Source organism: Lampetra fluviatilis, chromosome 10, assembly GCF_964198595.1.
Source record: "Lampetra fluviatilis chromosome 10, kcLamFluv1.1, whole genome shotgun sequence".
Classification (NCBI taxonomy): Eukaryota; Metazoa; Chordata; class Hyperoartia; order Petromyzontiformes; family Petromyzontidae; genus Lampetra; species Lampetra fluviatilis.
This window is the reverse complement of record NC_136284.1, coordinates 9,230,926-9,251,506: the sequence shown is the minus strand read 5'-3', so window position 1 is coordinate 9,251,506 and position 20,581 is coordinate 9,230,926. Positions and strand designations below refer to the sequence as shown.

Here is a 20,581-nt window from a genome sequence, read left to right as displayed (position 1 = left end):
ATTCTTTTTCTCACGATACAGCATTTATGTGTGGTAATTGATAATTAGCATGTTGAGGCAATTATTTCCACATTTCTTAAATCCCGCCTCTGTCTTCCCAGTAGTGTAAATGAGTAGACCACAGTCAGTCGGTCGGCAGCTCGCGTGTGGCGGGGTGAAGTGTGGGTACTCCCACTACTTCCAAGATACCTGGACAGTGTGGAAGAGTAGGCCAAATACCCTGTGGAGGGGCTCTCTAGAGCTCCCTCTGGTGGAGGCCAGCAGTAGTGTAAGCAAGCAATCGCAGGGCTGCTCCTTTACCTTTCCTTACGTCACAATGAGGCAAATGGGATGAATGCACACATCCAAACAATACATGAGAAAGAGAAACGTTACAAATCTCCAACAACGTGGACAATGAAACGAAGCAATTCTTCAATTAAATGTTGTCCACAAATTTTGGCGAATCATTGAACCACCGGATGTGGGTGATGGTGGTGGGAAGATTTCTTACTGGCGTTTGAGAAGTTACGACCGTGTTGCAGTCCTCGCGCAGTTGGAACATCGTGGCTCAAGAGTGATGGTTTGCATGAATGCCCCAGCCTATTCGCAAATGTGCTTCTTGTTATGAGTGCTTAGTAATTATAATAATAAAAACGTTATGCAGCCCTTAATTAAAACATTGCCGTGAGAACGTCTCTCCACGCCGTACCAGTCATGTGTAGATTTTGACCATATTTTACCACTCTGGTTCAGATATCACTCGCTACAGATGATAGCCGTGGCCGGGAATCAAACTTAGGTCACCGCATTCCTCGTGCAGTGCACTAATCACTGCACCACAGCTCCGCTGAATTCAGTAGTAGTCATTTTCGAAAAATGTCAGATTCTTTATTTAAAAAGAAAAAAAAAATTGGCGTCGATTTTCATTTCGAAATCATCGTTTGGCCCAAGTTAGGGGACACTTCGACAAGCGCATACCTTCAAGATGTCCTTCCATGACTTAGCTGCCCTGGAGCTTCGCTCGAGTTACACGTCAGGAATGTCGCTGCTGAACAAGAGCAGAGCTGTACACGTTGTTTGGGTTATTGCTTGGACTGCTTCCTCCAAAAGTGCAACTTTTTTCTCTCTCTCACGCTCTCCCACGACCAATCCAATTCCCATACCACACCGCTTTTATTCTCAGTGCAATTTGTGTTCTTTTAAATGCATTACTTGGGGAACGGTTGCCCAGTGGTTAGAGCAATTTGCTGTGAACTCGGTGACACGAGTTTAATTCCCGGCCGTGGCTAACAGAAGTGGCGAGTGATGTCCGCACCAGTCCCGGCCACCACTCTGTGATCAACCCTTGCTGACCAGTGTGGTGAAGTATAGTCCGGCAACCTCCTCAACCGACATAGCCTTGGGAGACCTTCATCGAGTCGTGGATAGGCAAAGGTTGGTAAATTATAGATTGTTAATTTCAATACATTGTTTAATATAGCGCGTTCATTCTACCGCTCAATAATGGTGCAACAATTCTTCCACTCTTGATTTTTTATTAAGCGTTAACGATTCTGGGTGGCTAATCCAAGAATGTATCCCTTATTTTTACATTTCTGTGAATATTAGCGCCTCCAGTGGCTGCAGGGGTGACATAAATCAACCACATGCGCATTAAAACGTCAATTCGTGCACGCAATTCTACGCATTTAAAAAACGAGCGTAACAATCAACGAATCGATGCATCGTCCCCGCCGGCATAGCACTCGGCCTAACACCGTGAGAAGAGTGAGAGAGAGAGCATAGTCGTTGGGGCGTAGTACAGCACAACAATGGATTGTTGCTTCTGTGAGAAAGAGAGAGAGCATAGTCGTTGGGGCGTAGTACAGCACAACAATTGATTGTTGCTTCTGTGAGAAAGAGAGCATGGTCGTTGGAGCGTAGTACAGCACAACAATTGATTGTTGCTTCTGTGAGAAAGAAAGAGCATGGTCGTTGGGGTGTAGTACAGCACAACAATGGATTGTTGCTTCTGGGAGAAAGAGAGAGAGCATAGTCGTTGGAGCGTAGTACAGCACAACAATGGATTGTTGCTTCTGTGAGAAAGAGAGAGAGCATAGTCGTTGGGGCATAGTACAGCACAACAATGGATTGTTGCTTCTGGGAGAAAGAGAGAGAGCATAGTCGTTGGAGCGTAGTACAGCACAACAATGGATTTCCTTGCACCGACCCCTCTGACGACTATGTGGCCCCCGCAGCTGCCTACACGAGGAACATGCCGGAACGAGCGTGGGTTTCTGCCGCTGCCCCGTGGGTTTTTTGTTGTTGTTTCTTCCATCGTGCAAGAAGCAAATCGCGGCCCCAGAGCCTACGGACCTCCATCGAGAGGGGAGCGGGGGGGGGAGCGAGGGGTGGTGGCTCCTCTGTGGTGCGGAGGCCACATCTGGGATGGCTTCTCGAGAGCGCCCACGCTGGGATCACTGGAGCCTCCAGCAGAAATGTTTGTTCCGCAGAAAAACCACGCTCAGAGAAGGCAAACACAAATATTTCCCATGACAGCAGCCGGGGGCGGGCGGGAGGGGGGGGGTACAGGGTGAGGAGGCTCGGGCTGAATTTGTGGGCCCCCTACGAGGGGGAATGGAGTACGCTACTCGCACAGGGCGGCCAGAGGCTGAAAAATCTGGAAGCCATTGGCTCGAGCTCCCGTCGGCGTTTATTTGCAAGGGTCAGCGCCGACCCGGTATGGCTCCGATCGTCCCCCCTTCAGGGTTAAATCCTTTTCATGTCACTCGTCGTGATTTAATTACATGTGGGTGGAGGGTGGTGGGGGGCGGGGCAGAGGGGGGTGGGTGGCATTATCTTTGTTATTAGATTCACATGTCTCTCATAGAAAAAAAAACGAGTTGTATCACTTCGTTATGATAATGCTTACGATGTGGAAGAAAACAACCCCGTGTGGCTTTATTCATTTCTTCATACGTGGATAAACTGGTGTTGAATAACAGCAATGCCGTAGTCGGGCGTGGTTGCGCACACATGTAATCCGGTAGTTCGGAAACAACATTGGTGGCTCACGCAGATTCGTGAAAATCTCAAACCCATCGAACTCTGGGACGGCCAGGAGATAGCAGCCCAGCAGATGGATTCACGAAGCAATCTTTGCGGACCTCTCAGTGCCGTCATCTGGTTTGTGTTTTTTCCGGCCGTGCTCTGGCTTTCTTCATCGTGCAAACCACTTTAGCACAATTGAATTAAACATCCAAATGCAAGAAAACGGGTATTGAGGCTTTTGTGCATTCACCAACCTAATTAGCCACGCTCTCTCCGCTGCTGCATGCAGGCATGCAACAATCCATCCAGCGCCTGCACACAAGCTGGTTTCCTCACTCCAGCTCTAGATTCTTAACCACTGGCCATCATCTCTTCTCGTACTGAACATCTGTGAATACCGGACATCTATGATAAAGAGCTTCATAGCTCATCGGATTCATCCAGTCTAAATGAAGATTCCGATTATCATGACTGTTTATGCACATATGCATGTAAATTATGCAGTCCCTATATGTGTGTAATTTGCTGTGGATTTGCAAAGCGTAAGCGTTCGTGTGTACACACACGCACGCACACACACACGTACACTTTACATAATCTATTTTGCTTATCGGGCTACCAGATGTCCCACATGTGTTGTGACAGCGTCCGAGCCGAGCCGAGTCGCCAAACAACAACACGGTCACCCACAATTGCCCATACAGGAAACCGTGGGTCCCTCTTCCGCCCCCCCCTCCCTCTTGGCAGTGCAGTGCAGAGCACGTGAGAGCGAGGTTTGTCGACACAGATTGCGGTGCGCATTTATCACGTGCTGGGGCAGGGGGGGGGGCTTCTGTCGCCTTTTATCAGCGCGCTCACTGCCGGCCAGCTCCCCACGGGATGTCCAACGCAAGCACTGAGCTGGGAGAGTCCAAGTGAAAGTGAATTGGGGATCTCGCTCCTCTTGGCAGATGTCGGGTCACAGACGGCGGCCGGCGGCCATCGAAGCGATGCTGTGCGATGCATTTCGCATCGAGCGATCGAAAACGAGTGATGGTTGTTGTGTTTTTGGACGTACACTTTTGCTCCTGAACGCTTGGCTTTAAATATATATCCCTCCCATGCGAGCGCAAATGGTTAATCCCGGTTCATACCCACCCACCATCCCAATCGCGATCATCCGCAAGCCTTGAGATGGGATTTCACACCGGTTTGGTGCGGGATTGCATTGCGCGGCTGCGAGTCGAGCGATTGATACATTTCTTTGAAATATTGTCCTTTCCCCTCCCTATGTAATGGTTTTAAGTATTTTCTTTTAATGCCTTTTGACGTCTCGGGCTCCCGCTCGGAGGCACCGGCGAACGCGTGCAGGCTCCGTGCCGGCCGCGCCTCGTGCTCCCGCGCGCGTATTTTGCCGGCAGCGCCCGCGGGGCTCGCAAAACGCTCGAAGCAAATTGCCCGTCGACGAGGGGAATCTGTCCGCTTCTCTGATCTTTGCGGCGCCACGGGCCGCCGCAACCCCGGCGCTACTGCAGCAGCAGCAGCAACCGCCGTCGCCGCCGTGAGCGACGAGCCGTGAGTGACGAGCCGTCGTCGCCAGGACGAGAGCTCTCGCGTTGGTTCCATTAGAGCGAGACGGCTGAGCCGCGTAACCGTGCACGCACCCCCCACCCCCGGCAGAGACCGTCACGCCGCCTCTTCCTCGCGCCGCCGTGACCGTGCGGCATGGGAGGAGGAGGAGGAGGGGGTGCGGAGTGTGTAAGGTAAAAAAAAACACAACCGCAACACAGCCCCAACGCGCGGCTGCTGGAGAGGGGGGTGGCGTGCGGCTGTGTAGGAGGGGGTGGGGGACGCGTAGCGGGTGTGCCTTGTGCAGTCGGCTCGCGGCCCCAGCAAGGCAGGGAGCTCCGTTGCTCGGCTGGGGGCGAAGCGAGATCGCGCGAATCCTCGCGCCGGAGACGCCGCAGCCGGTGCTCCCGCGCCGCGTCGTTGTATCCTCGTCACCGGCCCGCCGGAGCAGCACGTTTTACCGGTGAATGTCTCTTGAGAGAAAGTTCTTGGAGTACGTGACTCAAGCGGCATGCGGACTTGTTTGTTTCGTTGCCTTTACGCTGCTCGGGCCATCTTCAGCTCGGACGGCCGCCGAGTTTGTGGTGTTTGCTGCAGGCTGCGTTGGTCAGGACAAGGAGCAGTGGTTTTGAGTTAGCCGTTTTTACGTGTTCAAATGTATAATCCTAAATGTGTTTTTGAAAACACACGGTAGCACTGTCATGAATTTTATTTAATTTTACGTTAGCCGTCGCATTGAGACAAAACGCTTGCCTGAGACAAATCAAAAGTCGCTTCAATAAATTGGTCATTAAACAATAAAGGATGCCCGGACCTGCAGACGCGTCGCCGGACGGCGTTTGGCATCCCAGCCACAACAGGTGTCGCGCGTGTGCCGTAACGGTGTGCGTCCGCTGATGCGCCGACAACCACGACAACCACGACAACCACGACAACCACGACGACCGTCGTCGCAGGGATCGTGACGAAGGACGTTATGGATGTGCAAGGGCCGGACTGTGCAGCTGTGCTGAACTGCGGTGGCTCCAGAGCTCTGCGACCGCAGCCAGCGTCGCACAAGAGGAAGACCGTCTTTTGCATTCGCCTGACCTTGGTGAAGAGAGAGTGCCTGCATGAGAGCACGAGAGAGGGAGACATTTTTGCAGGAGCAGCTGCTGTTGCTGCCGCCGCTGCCGATGCCGTGGACGGTGTGGAAATTGGAGAGACTAAGGTGGAGAGGTGTGATGGTGTTGGGAGGTATCCGGTGGCCACGGTTGCTGAAAGAGCAAGAGCGGAGCGTGCGATTAAACCAGAGGGCGGCGGAGAATGTAAACAGCTCTCAAACGGGGTCTGCGTTGGGACGTTGACAGAGGAGAACGATTTGGACGATAAAGTGGCACGAGTCTGTGTTTATAGCAATAGCAATGGCACTGCCGGTAAATGTAGAACTGCTAATGGTGAAGAAGGTGAATGTGGGATGTCTCGCACTTTTAGACATTGTGGTGACAAATCAACGAAAACTCTTGGGAAATTGCCAAAGCAAAATATCCACGCTGCGGATGAAAGCGACGGACACGAAGTGACATCTGCATGGAAGGTGCCACCTTTAGGAGTTTTTCCTGTCGAGTGCTTCACCACAAACGGAGACTCGATGGCACCGACACCTCGCCATCAAATTGTGAATTGCCGTGGGTTCCACTCGTTCAATCACCTAAAGGGGACAGCAGTAGATGGGCGGGACTGCGTCTTGAACATCCCTCAGATCTGTAAAGACACAGGCCATGTTCCACGGCCCGATAAGATCGGAAAAGCGACATTGAGAAAAGAGCGGCCTTGTCGCGTCCTTGCAAACTCCACGTCCGATCGTTCGCCCCGCGTGGCCGGCGACGGGCGGTGTGCCGACGACGCCGGTTTGGAGAGCGGCAGCGCAGCAGCGGACAGCGCCAGCGAGCCAGACGAGAGCTCGGACGCGCTCCCAGAAGGCAATGCGGGCACGCTGCCGCAAACGCCTCGGCCGGGACGCGATAACAACGGCGACGATGTCACCGCCGATGGCGTGCGCGCCGTCCTCCATCGCACTGGACGTGAGACGGGCGCGCAAGCGGAAGTTTGCTCGAGGGTGGTGAACGGATCGGAGCAGCCTCTGTTGCGCCACTCGGCCAAGTCCAACGGGGCTGATCCTGCGGATCGTGAGATGCCGTCTGCATTTGCGCGCAGCAAAGGGGAGGGACGAGAATGTGAAGTTGGGGTCACGAATATTATCAAGCGAGACGTTGAGATGAGCAATCTAATTGTTGATACATGGGCCCCCGTGTTATTCTTGAATGGTGAGAAGGTGGAGGCACTGGATCGAGGCGATGTGTTTAATTCGCAGTCTCAGCCACCTTGTCCACGTACAGATGAGGTGTGCTTACCGTGCGCGAGAGACAGTGAGTCGCTCTTGGAGCTCAACGGCCACGGCATTGATCACGCGGCCGTGAACCACTCTCGACTCCTTATTGACCCAAAAACGAACCGCATACCCCCCACCCATTGCGATTGCGTTTTGGAAACATTGGACGGTTTTATACCTCTGCGGCCAAAGACACAGTTCGACGGCGAGCTCTCCAAGTCTCTGTTCGATTCCCCGCACGCCGCAATCACGGAAGACAAACACGCACACGTGAAGCGCAGGACTCGCTCCGCCTTCGCGCCTCGGAATTCACCAGACGACGACGTTTCTGTGAAATGCGCGAGGGATCTGCCTGCGAGGAGCACTTTGCCAGGAAGGCAACGGAGGCCGGCGAGCCTGGTGTTTTTCAGTCCCTTTGGTCGGGGGTCGAGGCAGGTGATAGGCGAGCGGTCGTCTCCCGGGGGCCCGGACAGGGAGGCGTGTGGCAAGTGCCACGCTTGCGTCACCAGCGAGCACGAAAACGGCAGAATCAAATTCCTCGCCGCCACCTCAAAGCCGTGCGTGAACAAGCCGCGGAAAAGTTTTAGCTTTCGGCTGCTGGGCAGCAGGGAGGCCAAAAATCGGCTGCACGCAGACATTCTGAGTAAAGCTGACGGGGAATCGAGCTCGGCGGAGAAAACCGCCGAGGGCGGTGACAAGCGTTGTGAGCGAACGGGCCTGAGTTCCGAGCGTTTGCGGGACAAGAGAAAAACCGTCGACGTCGGCGAGGTGATGAGCAAGGCGGACGGGCTGCTGCTGCTCCTGCTGCACCACAACCAGCACCACCGCGGCCACTCCGCCAAAGTGAGAGCGACGCCAAAATCTGCCTCCGCCGACTTAGACGGGAAGGATTTCGCGGGCAGGCGCAACACGAGCGCCTCTTCCGCGGGCGTTTCCGAGGACCAGCACAAATTCCGAAGGTTCTTCAGTGGCATCCTGGGCCTCAGAGACTCGGGATCGCACCTCTGGTTCGCCGGCGCCGGAGGTGCGGATGGCGACGCCGAGAGGGTTCCGGAAAAACCGAACGCGGATCCGGACGACCGCGTCCACGCCGCTCCTCGGCACGCGGAGTCTCTGGGGGGTGCGAGCGTCGATGGCACGGGTGACGTCAGCACCACCTCTGAGGGTAACTCCCACACCATATTATTTTTTTTTACACGGAGCCTTTTAAGATTCCCCTTCATCGCTTTCAGTCCGTGGCTACGAGGTGGGCGGTTCCGTGGTTTTAGTGTGCAGGCGGTGAAACTGCACCAGGGCCCCCCCTGGGTTGGGGAGGGGGTCCTGGCCCCGGGATGTGAAGGGGGTGGAGAGTTGAATAGTGGGGGCCCCCTTTTCATTCCAGGGTCCATGCCAGCCGCACTACGCCGCTACTTAAAACACAGTTCGAATTTTTACGGAGCCCTAAGTGCAACTGCATCCATCCCCAGATGCTTTACATCCCAATCTTTATTCCAGCCCAGCGCTCTCTACACTGGCTACGCATGTAACGACGGGCTGATCAGTGTGGATTAAAATGGATTCTCATGCTCACGACACATGCATAGAATAGTGCGTGTCAAAACAACAATTCTACGTTTGATTAACATTATACGTATATTTAGGTTATCACATGGCTATTTAATGGGTTGGACGAAACTCTTTAGCTTCTTGAATGTAATGGCAACCGCAAATTCATCGAATATACAATCACTGTGTGGGTGGCGGCAGGGTGAGATTTGTTTAAGGGCTGATGCCTTTCGACAGGCGCATCAGCAACACACGTGTGTGTGTGTGTCGTGCCTAGTTTGGCTTCCACACGAAATGCGATTACTACTTCCACCTGCTTGCTTTTTCAATTTTACATAGAAAATCAAAGGTTGCAACTTTAAATTCGAAACACGTCGCACTCCAAAGTTATAAAAGCAGATATCGTTGCTGAAAGAGTCACTGTAATGAGTGGGTGGCGAGTGATATTGTGAAACGAGACCGGATCGTATTTACTTACGAGAGACGTGGAAGCATAAAGATGCAATGTGATGGACACTAATAGCGGGGCACAATTTTACTTTCACCTTCATATAATCATTGTGAACTACTTCTTTCTGGCTCATTTATTTCACAGAAGTCATAGGCAAGAAGTGGTGCATCGTAGATTTACAAATGGGATTATTGCGCTCACGAAGACGCGCATTGAACCATCTGTTTGAGAATCGTTTACACACGTTTAGCGCAAACCCTCCGCTCCTGTTACATTTGGGCTGAAGGAGTGAATCAAACTGTACACGCGAGACAAAGCAAACAATCAATAACAGAAATAAGACTGCGGATGAGATGTCTGCGAATGAAATCGCTACGATTCATCGACGGGACGGGGTGTGGGGTAGGAGGGTGGGCAGTGAGTCCGTACGTTCCGAGGAAGTAATGTAATAGTGTGATACATAACTTACAGCATTTTGTCAATCCACTGTTGGATGACGACCTCCTCACGCCATGCACGTTATTGGGGTTGGTTGGCCATACTTCGTAACGCTGGTCAGTGTCGATTGCTGAAGGCTGGCATACCCAGAACTAGTTCTGATATCGCTAAACAGCAATGTTAGCCACGACGGATAAACGGCGAACAAACCCACTGCCGCCGCTACACCCAGCCCAGGGAGCGGTGCGCTCACCACTGTCGCCGCTACACCCAGCCCAGGGAGCGGTGCGCTAACCACTGCCCCCGCTACACCCAGCCCAGGGAGCGGTGCGCTCACCACTGCCCCCGCTACACCCAGCCCAGGGAGCGGTGCGCTCACCACTGCCCCCGCTACACCCAGCCCAGGGAGCGGTGCGCTAACCACTGCCCCCGCTACACCCAGCCCAGGGAGCAGTGCGCTAACCACTGCCTCCGCTACACCCAGCCCAGGGAGCGGTGCACAGATATTGGGACGAGATGTGCGACATTCATCGTCGATATGACGCTGGCGGGGCGGTTCCCATGGCAGCTGCGCTGATGAAAGTGTCACCATCCGCATTTCAAACGGAGCGGCTCCCCTCCGCTCGCCGGCGTTTGATTACGCGCGACCTTGGCCTGCACTCTAGAGCCGCCTCATCCGCCCCGCGGCTGCGACGCCGGTCAACCTGGGGAGTGCTCGCTGGTTGGTATTAAAACCACAACAAAAAGACTAAAACGTTTCTTTGGGGGTCTCTCTTGTTGACCCTGGATCGCATTGATCCAGACTGCTCTGTTTTTGTTGTATTTGCATTTAAATGCAGGGCGCGTTTTCAAGTTGGTCCTTCGTGCACGGAATATTCCGGACGTATCGGTCAGCAAGGTGCCAAGTAGTGGAACAGCAAGGAGCAGGTTCATTCGTGGGTTTTTTTTTTTAATGGCTCTACCGGTTAAGGTGTTGCCGTTTAACAGGGAAAGAGCATTGCTGGGTCAGAGAGATTCCCAGCAATGGCTTGGTGAGCGACTCTCATCTTCAGCTGAAGAGCCACAGCTTGCAGCCCCCCCCCCCCCCCCACTGTGCTGTCAGTTGCATGAAGTGAATTCACTGAAAATCACTGAGGCAAATACAGTGTTACATGACAGAGTAATCACTTGATAATACATTTTTTTTTGTATGATAATACGCCTCAAATTTGTTTTCACATGAAATGAGTCTGAAGTGGTGGCACTCTTGTTCATGGTCTACTGGAAGTTCCCCAGTTGCATGGCGGGTACAAGTCTGTTGATAAAACAATTGCTGTTGACTTCCCACGAAACGTGATGCATTCATGCGATAGATTCATGCCCGAGTTCACCCGCTACTGGAATTTGTAACTTCCAGCCTTTAGGTTGTGAAATGCGCACTCTGACCTTGATAGAACGAATCCCAATGTACCATTTACAACGCAGTGGAAGATTTGTTTTAAATGCTCTACAGTGTTGATATTTGAATAAATATATATTTTACTGAATATCTTTCCCTAAAACTTAATCCGAGGTTTTTATGCCATGCGAAGATACCTTTATTACATTCTCGGCTCAACGAGTGCCACGCTCAGATGTCACTCACCCCCACTGGTGTTAGCCACAGACATCAAAAGTCAGGTCACCGGGTTCGTAGCACAATTTGCTCAGCACTGCACCACCACAGCTCCTCCCTAAATGAATAACAACACAGGTGTAATTATATTAAGTTCAGTCCTTCAATTAGCTTGCGGATCAAAGCCTCCCCACGCAACGACTGTCGCGAGAGTTGCTCGACAACACTTCGCCACGCCAATCAGGACGCGTTGGTGAAGGGATTATTCAGCACCGGTTCGGACATCACTTGCCACTGATGCTGTATGTATGTTGAACTTCTTTCGCACCGTACGTAGCCAGCCATGGCAATTGGAGGTGCGGGGGAAGGCCGGTAATCGAACTCAGGTCGCCTGGTGCATTGCGCAGTGCGCTAACCACTGCGCCACAGTACCCCATTGAGCAAATGCACAAAGGCAAAAATCCCCTGTACAGCCTTAACATATTGTTGCGGGCAAGTGTAGTGTTAGGGAGAAAATACGAGGGCCTGCCCAGCGCACAGAGAGGTCGTGTTATTAGCACTGCACACGCACACACGTCGACACGCGAGACAGACTTCGCTCCCGTGGCTGCCTGGCACTGCAGACGTCCCCCGTGACCCAAGATCTGCACCCGCGTGAGGTTTAGGAAACTAAACAGGCCTCAACCACTGTGTGGGAGTGAAGGGGGCTTGACCTGCAACGCTTGTACTCTGGACAGCTGCTGTTGAAACGGGATGACAGCTTTGTGATGTAAAGTGGTTATTTACTTTGTGAGTGTCGGAGAGCATGGGTGAGTGTGTATAAGAGTTGTAATTTTGACATTGGGCTCCTCTTCAGCATGCAAGGATGCCTTTTAAGCGGGCTGGATTTGACCAATTATAGATATCAAATCATGTTTTTGTTGGACATGCTGCAGCTAGATAAATGTATTCTTTACAGCCCTTTGACCACACCATGTCACTCATGGGGGAGTGTTTGACCATACTTCACCATCGTGGTCATTGAAGATTGTTGAAAGGGGGACCCAGGACTGGTTCAGATATCGCAGGTTACTGATGTCAGTTGTGGTTTGAAATCAAATTCAATTCTCTGGGTTCATAGCGTAATGCGCTCACCACTGCAGCACCACTCCAGCCCCCGTGTCTGAGATATCTGGGATGTCTGTAACCGAACAACGACGTCATAATTGCCAGCTTCATATTTACAGAGATGCAATGACAAATATTGGTGCAGAAGGGTTATTGGTGCAGCACTTGAGTTAATCATTATCGATCTGGTAGGAGGCAAATGAAAATGTGATGCTGCGTTTGCAGTGGTACACTGCAGAGATAACTCGAACTCGGCACGTTCGTCAATATCACTGCCCCAACGAGCGATTATGACATACTGTATTCTAACGATGAGACTTAAAGCAAAAGTTGGGGAACGTATCTTATAATCCGTTACATATGTGTGTGACCATATATGTGTAGATGGGGAGCGGTAGTATCGCGGTTAGCGCGCTGCACTATGAACCTGGCCACCCGAGTTTGATTCCCGCTCACGGCCAATACCAGTGACGATTATTTGAACCGGTCCTGGGCCTCCCCTAGATCGACTCAGCCTCAAATGGTTACGTGGTGTGTAAACCTCGCAACTGTGGAGACAAAGGCGGTCATGCGTGGTGCTGGCCACGACCCCTTCGTGTGCCGTGCCGGCCTTCATAGGTGCTCGCAAACAGAACTTGCCCCAACAGTATGTTAAGGCTATACGGGGGATCTTTGTCTTGTAGGTGCACCTGGCCTGGCACAAACGCTGTGGTGACGTCACGGTTGTTGTTGACATTCATTCAACTTCATTCACGCAGAGGCACAAGTTTGGGGCACATCTATCCATTTTTGGGGGAGCGTCTTACGAATCTGGGGTATACGGCGACTGGGCGACGTTACGGGCGGTGGCCTTCCAATCACGGCGGAGAGACCCCTCTGCTCCGAAGGGAGAGGCCGCTGACCGAGCGAGGCGAGTCGCCGTCAGTACGTGCGAAGGGGCATCGCCCCGTCTGGCCTGTTGGGCGTAATCCGGCGGAACAGGCAACGCGATTCTGAGCGGGCTCTGTGTTTAAAGATGACAGATGTCACAGCTGTTGGAAGCTGTTAATCCTCGCCACAGGATTCTAGTGCCGCGAGTTGCGAGGCTCCAGTTCGGGCAAGATCGTAGGCCCACGTGAGAGCTCGCTCAGTTGATGGGGAATCCAGATCCCAAGTGGTTTTTTTGGGGGGGGGGCAGTTCACGGCCCCCCCCCCCCCCCCTTTCACTGTTGATGCCCCCTCCCCAACGAGACAGGATCGTCACGGGAGCGTGCGGCACAATGTCGCGTGCGCACAATCCCTTGAAATCTCGCACTGGAGGCGATAAGCCAATTGCTTTTTTTTACTCGATGGGGTTTTAAGCGAAGATGAATTCCAAATTGGAAAGAGTAATCCCAGGTTTTCACTTCTAGCTTTCCTATAATCACATCATTGCAGTATATTTTATATTTATTTTGTATTAAGGCCTGATTTAATTGTCGATACTTCATTTTCATCTTCGGTTTTACTTTTATTTGCTTTTTGTTCGTGTATTTTCTTGAGTGATTATTTTTACACAATACTCTAACGAGAACAGACACAGGACATAATTCTTACTTTAAAAAATAGATAACTGTGCTTGCGCAAGACGCGTCACTGGAAAAGATGGTGGCCGACTGTCAAGCATAATGACGGTGACAGTCAAGCGACGGAGCACTTCTCTAAGGACGTCCACTGGGAAGATGGAGCGATGACATCAGTTCGTGTGCAGGTGCTGGATCAGGGATCGGCAACCTGCGGCTGCAGAGCCGCATGCCGCTCTGTAAGAACTGCTTCGTGACTCGTTATTTATTAAAGACCCACCGAGGTCACGTATTCACAACAGTGCATTGCGGCTCTTGAAATATTGAGTTTTTTTTTTTACCAATTCAAACAAAAATTGGCTCTGTTTATTTTGGTTTCCGACGCCTGTGCTAGTTGATTTGTTACATCGCAGGACCATGAGAGATGGCGACGGCCTGGGCAGGCGTCCATTCAGTAGAGGATCGTCCATGGCTCATGATGATGATGACGACCGAGATTGCGGCATGAATAGGAGGTCACTAACCTTCATGCATCTGCAATATCAACACTTTATACAAAGACAACCTGTGTTGACTCTGGCTTCTGCGGTTAGTGTTCGTGTTGCCGCCCATCGCAGCTGTGACGTGACGGCTTGGGAGGGGGCAGTGCAGCAGTACGTGTTTTAATCAATATTTGCAAAGTTCTGAATATTACCTCCTTATAGGCATGGGTTTTCACCTGATACTCCAGTTTTCTCTGATGTATCAAATACTGATTCATGAAATTAGGCAAATATGCCAATGCAGAACCCTCCGAAAAAATATCAGACTCGGCGAGGCTTTCCTGGGTAAATAAAGGCCATTATGACATTTTCTATTTTGGTTTGAGCTACAGGTGCTCTGGAGGAGCTCTGGAACCGATGTTAGTGCACTTTGCTAATAACCCCAGTTGCCCGAGTTCGGTCCACGTCCTCCTCGCACCTTTCACCGACACGTACTGACCAGCGTGGTGAAGTGCGGTCAGGCAACTGCCATGTCTGACACAGCACAGGGAGGCCTTCATCCATCAGCGTCTTGGTAATAGGTTGTAAATTAACACAATTATTTATAGCAGCTCCCAACTCCGTTGGCTCGAAGGAAATGCTCCCTGTGGAGTAGAAACTCAAGTTGGAAATGTTCTGTAAGGCTTACAAGGTATGAGTTAGCATAGGGCCTTTGTGATAGCCTTTGCGTTAGCCTGGTGATGTTCGTATGTAAGTTGAACTTCTTTCGCACTGTACATAGCCAACCGTGCTAATCGGAGTTGGAAAGAAATGAGTTTCAATATAGATGTAAAAGTGTTTAGCTCCAGTGGCTTCCTAATATCGGAAGGGAAGAGCGTTCCAGACGGCCACAGAAGGGCATCTGAAAGCACGCGATGTAGTGACCATCTTTGTTCAAAGGTTAGCCAAAAGCCTACGGAGTTTGCGTGATGGGTAATGCTCCTTGACGAGATCAGCAAGGTATCGTGGTTCATTTGTGGCGAGCACTTTTTGTGTGATGATCGCGGACCTTAAAATGTCACGCAATCCAGTTGTCTGTGCCCGACAGAGAAGATGCCTGGGAACAGGCCGTCTGAATGACACGTGTGCGTCATGTCCCGGGTAGATGCGCAACAGTAACACGATTGAAATTGATTGAAATTGACGTACGCACAGGACACACGCATCAGATCAGGTGTGTAAGAATGAGTTCCGTATAATGCACGTAAATTTACAGACACAACTGATGCTGATGTCCCTTCACAGCGACGTAGATTTACCCAAGCACCACGATCAGCAAGAAGGAATACGATTTGCGAATTGCCATACAATCGTTGAAGGGGATTTAATTGTTAAATGTTCACAGAGTGGGGATGCAGGTATCATGCACGTCAGAATACATTTTATTTGGTGGATCGATGAATCGAAACATGACACGATGCGGGTGATTTTTGGAGCCTTCGTTGCTTGAGAAATTATTACAAGCAAGAGTGCACGTGCTGTAAGTGAAACAATGTGAAATTATGTATGAAGTGTATATATATTTATATTTTTGAATGTTCCCCTGCCTGTCACCATTGCCATTGTTGTGACTGATGAATGCTGGAATGTCTACTGCATATATAGTGCCATATTTTAGTTTTATTTGCCACACACGCGTGTAATGTTTTCACGTTATGTGTTGAACAATCCAAGCAATGAGAAAACCACACGTTCACGATCATAACTCTGATGTTCAAGGAAAATTCATCATTGATTTTTTTTTGGCTGCGGAAATTGATTGTAAATCATAAGATTGGCTAACTGAAGGAATGTGTTCGGATGAATTTCAAGTTGCCATGCGCCGTGAGATGACCTTGAGAATGGTCATCTGCAGGTTATTTAAAATCCCACGCTTCGTTAAGCGCCCCAAGGCCTGTGCTGTGGCGATGGATTCCGATGCTGACGATGATAACGAAGGTAATGACGAGAATTTAAATTGTAATTAACAAAAACGACGGCGATGTGAAAAATAGCTTCTTGGAATGTCTTCGGCAGCTTAGAATAATCAATGTGTTGACGTGGGCTTGAGAGAGAGGATTAATAAAAAAAAGCCCAGTCAATACAGGAGATAACGTGCGCCTGATTTTGTCAGAGCCGCATGTTTGCGCTCCACGGCGGAGCTTACACTCGGCGTCCTTTGTGTTTGCAGTGTCGCACCTAACATCATTCCGCTGAACTCGCCCTTTATTCTGGGGATTTGAAGGATTCAAAAGATTTTCCTGGAGCCAGACTCAAGCAGGACCGAACGTGGGCTACCGCTAAATGTGTCCAACGGTGGAAGAGCGCGGTTGGCCACGGTGCCCTGGTGCCAAGAATGAAACGGTGCCCCCAGTCCAGTGTCCTCGTTTCTCTTTGTAGCCCAGCGCCTGGGCACCTTCCAGCCCCTGTGGAGCCCCAGGTGCAGTTGCACTGCCTGCACACTGGATAGCTACTCCACTGGGTTTTAAGATCCCGTATACCGCACCTTTAATTTTTTTCTCTGACCTTGCACCTGCACATGATCTGATGTCATCGCTCCATCTACCCAGTGGAAGCCCTCTGGGAAGCGCTCCATCGCTTGACTGTCACTCTGTCATTATTCTTGATGGCCTGTCCACACCGCATCAGTGACTGGGTTTGTTTAACCATATTTTATAAATCTTGTCAATGCGGGATGGTGAAGGGCCTGCTCAGGACAGGCTCAGATTTCTCTCTAAATTTAATTAGTTTTTTTTTTTACCGTGTAAGGCCCACTGAGCTGTATAACTCTTTTTTCAGAAGCGACCTGGCCACAATTGATAGCTCAACGAACTGGTTTATCATGTGGAAATTTATAGCAGCCAAATACTCTGAACGCATGTTTCTAAATGTGGAGGGAAAAACCGGAGAAGCCGGAGAAAAATGCACGCGACCACGGGGGAGAGAGACACGCAAACTCCACTCACCGCCCTTGTTGGTCGTAACCGGGACTGGAACTCATGTTACCGGGTTCATATCGCACTGCGCTAACGAGCACGCCACCGGTCCACACCCTGTGTAGCTTACCTCGTTTAAATTAAAATTTACATCAAGAGCTTGTACAGAGAGGGCATGTTGCCAATCATCATCATCATCAGCCATGATCCAGGCCTGGGTCACCACCCTTCACCAACCTGCACAGAACAGTGTGGTGAAGTCGGTCAAACAACCCCCAAAAACTGACATAGCCTTCATTCAGCAGTGGATCAACAAAGGGCCGTTGATAGGCTCCACAAAGGAGTCGTCCTCGTCGGGCAGCTTCCTCCGGACCGTTTTTGCTTCTAAAGAGAATGAACGGCGAGCGAGCCATTAATCCCCCGGGTGCACGTTGCTCACTCGTGTAAATCTCTCCCGCGGCGGCATTGCCACGGCGGACACGTCGTGTGCGTACGCCAGAGGTCGCAACCGGGTACCCGATACCCGTACCCTACCCGATACCCGGCTACCCGTACCCGGCCGGGTACGGGTACCCGTTTGCGACCCTGGTGTGGCCGGGTACGGTTACGGGTAGGCCGTGAGTCACTGGTCAGTCACCGTGATTGTCACTCATTTCCCAACGTCTTGTCTCTTCTCACAATTCAAGTTCCTAGAATCAACCCACCCGCGCCTGCAACATGGCTTCATCCCAGAGGTCGCAATCGGGTACTCGTACCCATACCCTACCCGATACCCGGCCGGGTACAGGTAGCCGGGTATCGGGTAGGGTACGGGTACCCGTTTGCGACCCTGGTGCGGCCAGGTACGGGTACGGGTAAGGAATCAAAACCCGTTTGCGACCTCTGGCGTACGCCGCGTGCCGGGCGTGAAGGTGAAGGAGGAGCGTGAACGCGACGCGCGAGCTCCGTCAGTCGAAACGAGATCGCGGAATCAGAACAGAGACACTCTGTTCTGATTCCGCGATCTCATCCTCATCAACAGCCATGCTCAATCGGCTGCTGGTTGAAGGCTCTCCCAAACTCCGCCATCTCTCGCGATCCTTTAGACTCATTAGAGCACTGACGATTAATATTTTGGTTTGATTGACATGCGACAAACATTCTTTGCAGGAGGCATACACAATGTGTGCCCGTGGTCTGTGTGACTTAAGGTGCCTATGTGAAGTGACATCTTCCAAAGCTGTTCCCTGACACAAGGTGGTCCACTACCAGATGCGAGAGTTCCAAATTGTAAACAAACTCGTCTAATCGTGACGCCGGGAGCACAACTCGAATTTCAAGAGAAAAAAACAAAGAGAATGTACGCTTTTCAACCGCTGCTGTGCAGAGGAGCGTCACGTGCAGTTAATTATCTTTATTAATTAATTCATATCAAGAGACTCTTCTGTGGAGAGATGCGCACCCTTCTAATTAGCGCGGTATCTAACCCACTGTTACTGCGCTGGGGCCAGCTGGGGTTTGATGCTGGAATCTTATTGCACTCTGGGTTGTTCTCGTGCAATTACGCTCCCGCACTGACATGACGCGTTCTGAAAATATTCCACCGCCAATGCCGCAGCCGCCGCAGCCTCAACCGCCACCGGCACCGCCGCTTGCTGTTTGTGATGTGGATAATTGCTCTTGGCAGCTCTCTGGGATGGCAATTAGCAGATGAGCAGCGTCGTGCCGGGGTGATGAACCCCCCTCGCATCCCCCTTCCCTGTCGGTGAGCGCCGTGACGACAGCCGCCACGCTCATTGCCATGCGGGAAGGCGCGCGGCGGTGATGGCATCGGTCCGCCGCGGCCGATGATTAGTCAGCGCCGTCTCCGCTGGCGGTATTCCTCTCAAGGCAGCTTTCTCGACTCCTCGGGCGTCACCGCAGAGGGTTTGCAAATGAGGGCGTGAGGTGCTTTGGCGAGACGTGGCAGTTTTCTGTGCGTGCGTGCGTGCATTTTTAGGACGCCGTGTTTGTGTACCTGTGTGATTTGTTGGCTAGCGCACTGCCGTGTGGGGCCCTGGCGTGTAGGGCCCTGGCGACCCGAGTTCGAGTTCGATTCGCGGCTAAATCGGTGGCGAGTGATATCTGAACCAGTCCTGGGCGCCCTCTCATTCGCAAACCCAGACTGACCAGCGTGGTACAGTAGGGTAGAAAATATTGCGTCTATGAATTTGAAACCGACACTACATTCGTAAGCCCTCGACATTTCTGTTGCCAAATGTGAGCTTTCTAGCCCTTCCAGAGCACCATTAGAATCGACATCGATCATGCACTCGCTCGCAAACATCTTTTGTGAACTATGTTTCGCACGGAATAACAATTATTTCTTTACAGCAACTTGCCAATCCAAACCCGCACTGACCAGCGATATACAATCGCGGCGCATTGAATTATCATCCTCTGAGACCCCCCCCCCCTTGTCCTCCACGTCATATGTAGTCCTCCCGGTGCTGTTTGTTGCCGTCTCTCACTAAGCGCCAAAACTGAGATTGTATAAAAGCGTACTGGGGAATGCGTGGGGTGTCACGGGGCAGCATCTATGCCCTTTCAGAGGTTTTACCTTCAGACGTAGAGGGTTTTTGGTTTTGCATTAGGTAAAATTTTAAAGGTTGAGGGTTTTTTTTCTGTTCTGGATTATGGGTATGATTTATTTTCCAAGGTTTTTTTTTTCATTAGGAATTAAGAATTTCCATTCACATTAAAACAAATTGTATTCATTGCTCACGGAGGGGCTGATAACCACTTTGCGATATCCCAGAAATATGACACTCGTGTGATTATATAACGACAAGTATTTCAAAACAGGGTCATCATCATCATCATCAGTCATCGTCACCACACAGCACTTCACTGCTGTTTAGTTTTATTCGCGTATATTTTGTAAGTTATTTGTTTACCTTCCCTATACTTTACACTGCTATCGTGTTTTGGTTTTGTTTGTTGTAACGTCATGACACCTGCCGTTACTGGACATCTGTGAAACAGAGCTTCGTCATAAATATGCCGTCACTGCAAAAACCCACACAGCTCTTACGGACGAACTGATCTCATTGCTCCTTCATCTTCTGCCATTCCATAATAGCCAGACTTGCTGTCGCCTGATGATGCGAGTTGTAATTACTGGCCAAACGTCGTACTCGAATCGTAAATGTTGTGGGTTTACGCTCCAACACACCGGTGTTGCTGTACTAGTAACCAATTGCCAGGTTTTGTTCACGTGACAAACCTCTCTTATGGATAATATTGATCGCGAAAGCCTACGTGTTATCCTGTCATTCCGTCACCAAGCCTTTTCCATCGACCATCTTCCCTTCTAGTTTCGTGTTCTCACCAAGCCTGCTTATGGATCTTAACAGTCAACCCGCTCCTGCGGCCGTCTGGAACGCTCTTCCTTCCAACATTAGGAAGCCACTGGAGCTAAGCACTTTTAAAATCAAAATAAAAAATTCATTTCCTTAGAACTGCTTTTTGTCTTTAGTTTGTTGTCTTTTCCCCACACCTCCGATGAGCACGGTTGGCT

At 51.0% G+C, this 20,581-nt stretch overlaps 1 protein-coding gene across 4 annotated transcripts in view; it reads left to right on the top strand.

Annotated features, from left to right (window-relative positions):
• Window positions 1–20,581, top strand: part of LOC144934540 (arf-GAP with GTPase, ANK repeat and PH domain-containing protein 1-like) — a 121,679-nt gene that overhangs the window by 32,187 nt on the left and 68,911 nt on the right. For 2 of the 4 annotated variants that reach the window (XM_078860440.1, XM_078860439.1), the window contains exon 1: window positions 4,192–8,096. The exons of the other annotated variants lie outside the window; for them this stretch is intronic. In XM_078860440.1, the coding sequence (XP_078716566.1) occupies window positions 5,537–8,096 (2,560 nt within the window). In that variant the 5' untranslated portion in view covers window positions 4,192–5,536. Of the gene's footprint in view, window positions 1–4,191; window positions 8,097–20,581 lie in introns of those variants that run through there. 4 annotated transcript variants of the gene reach the window in all.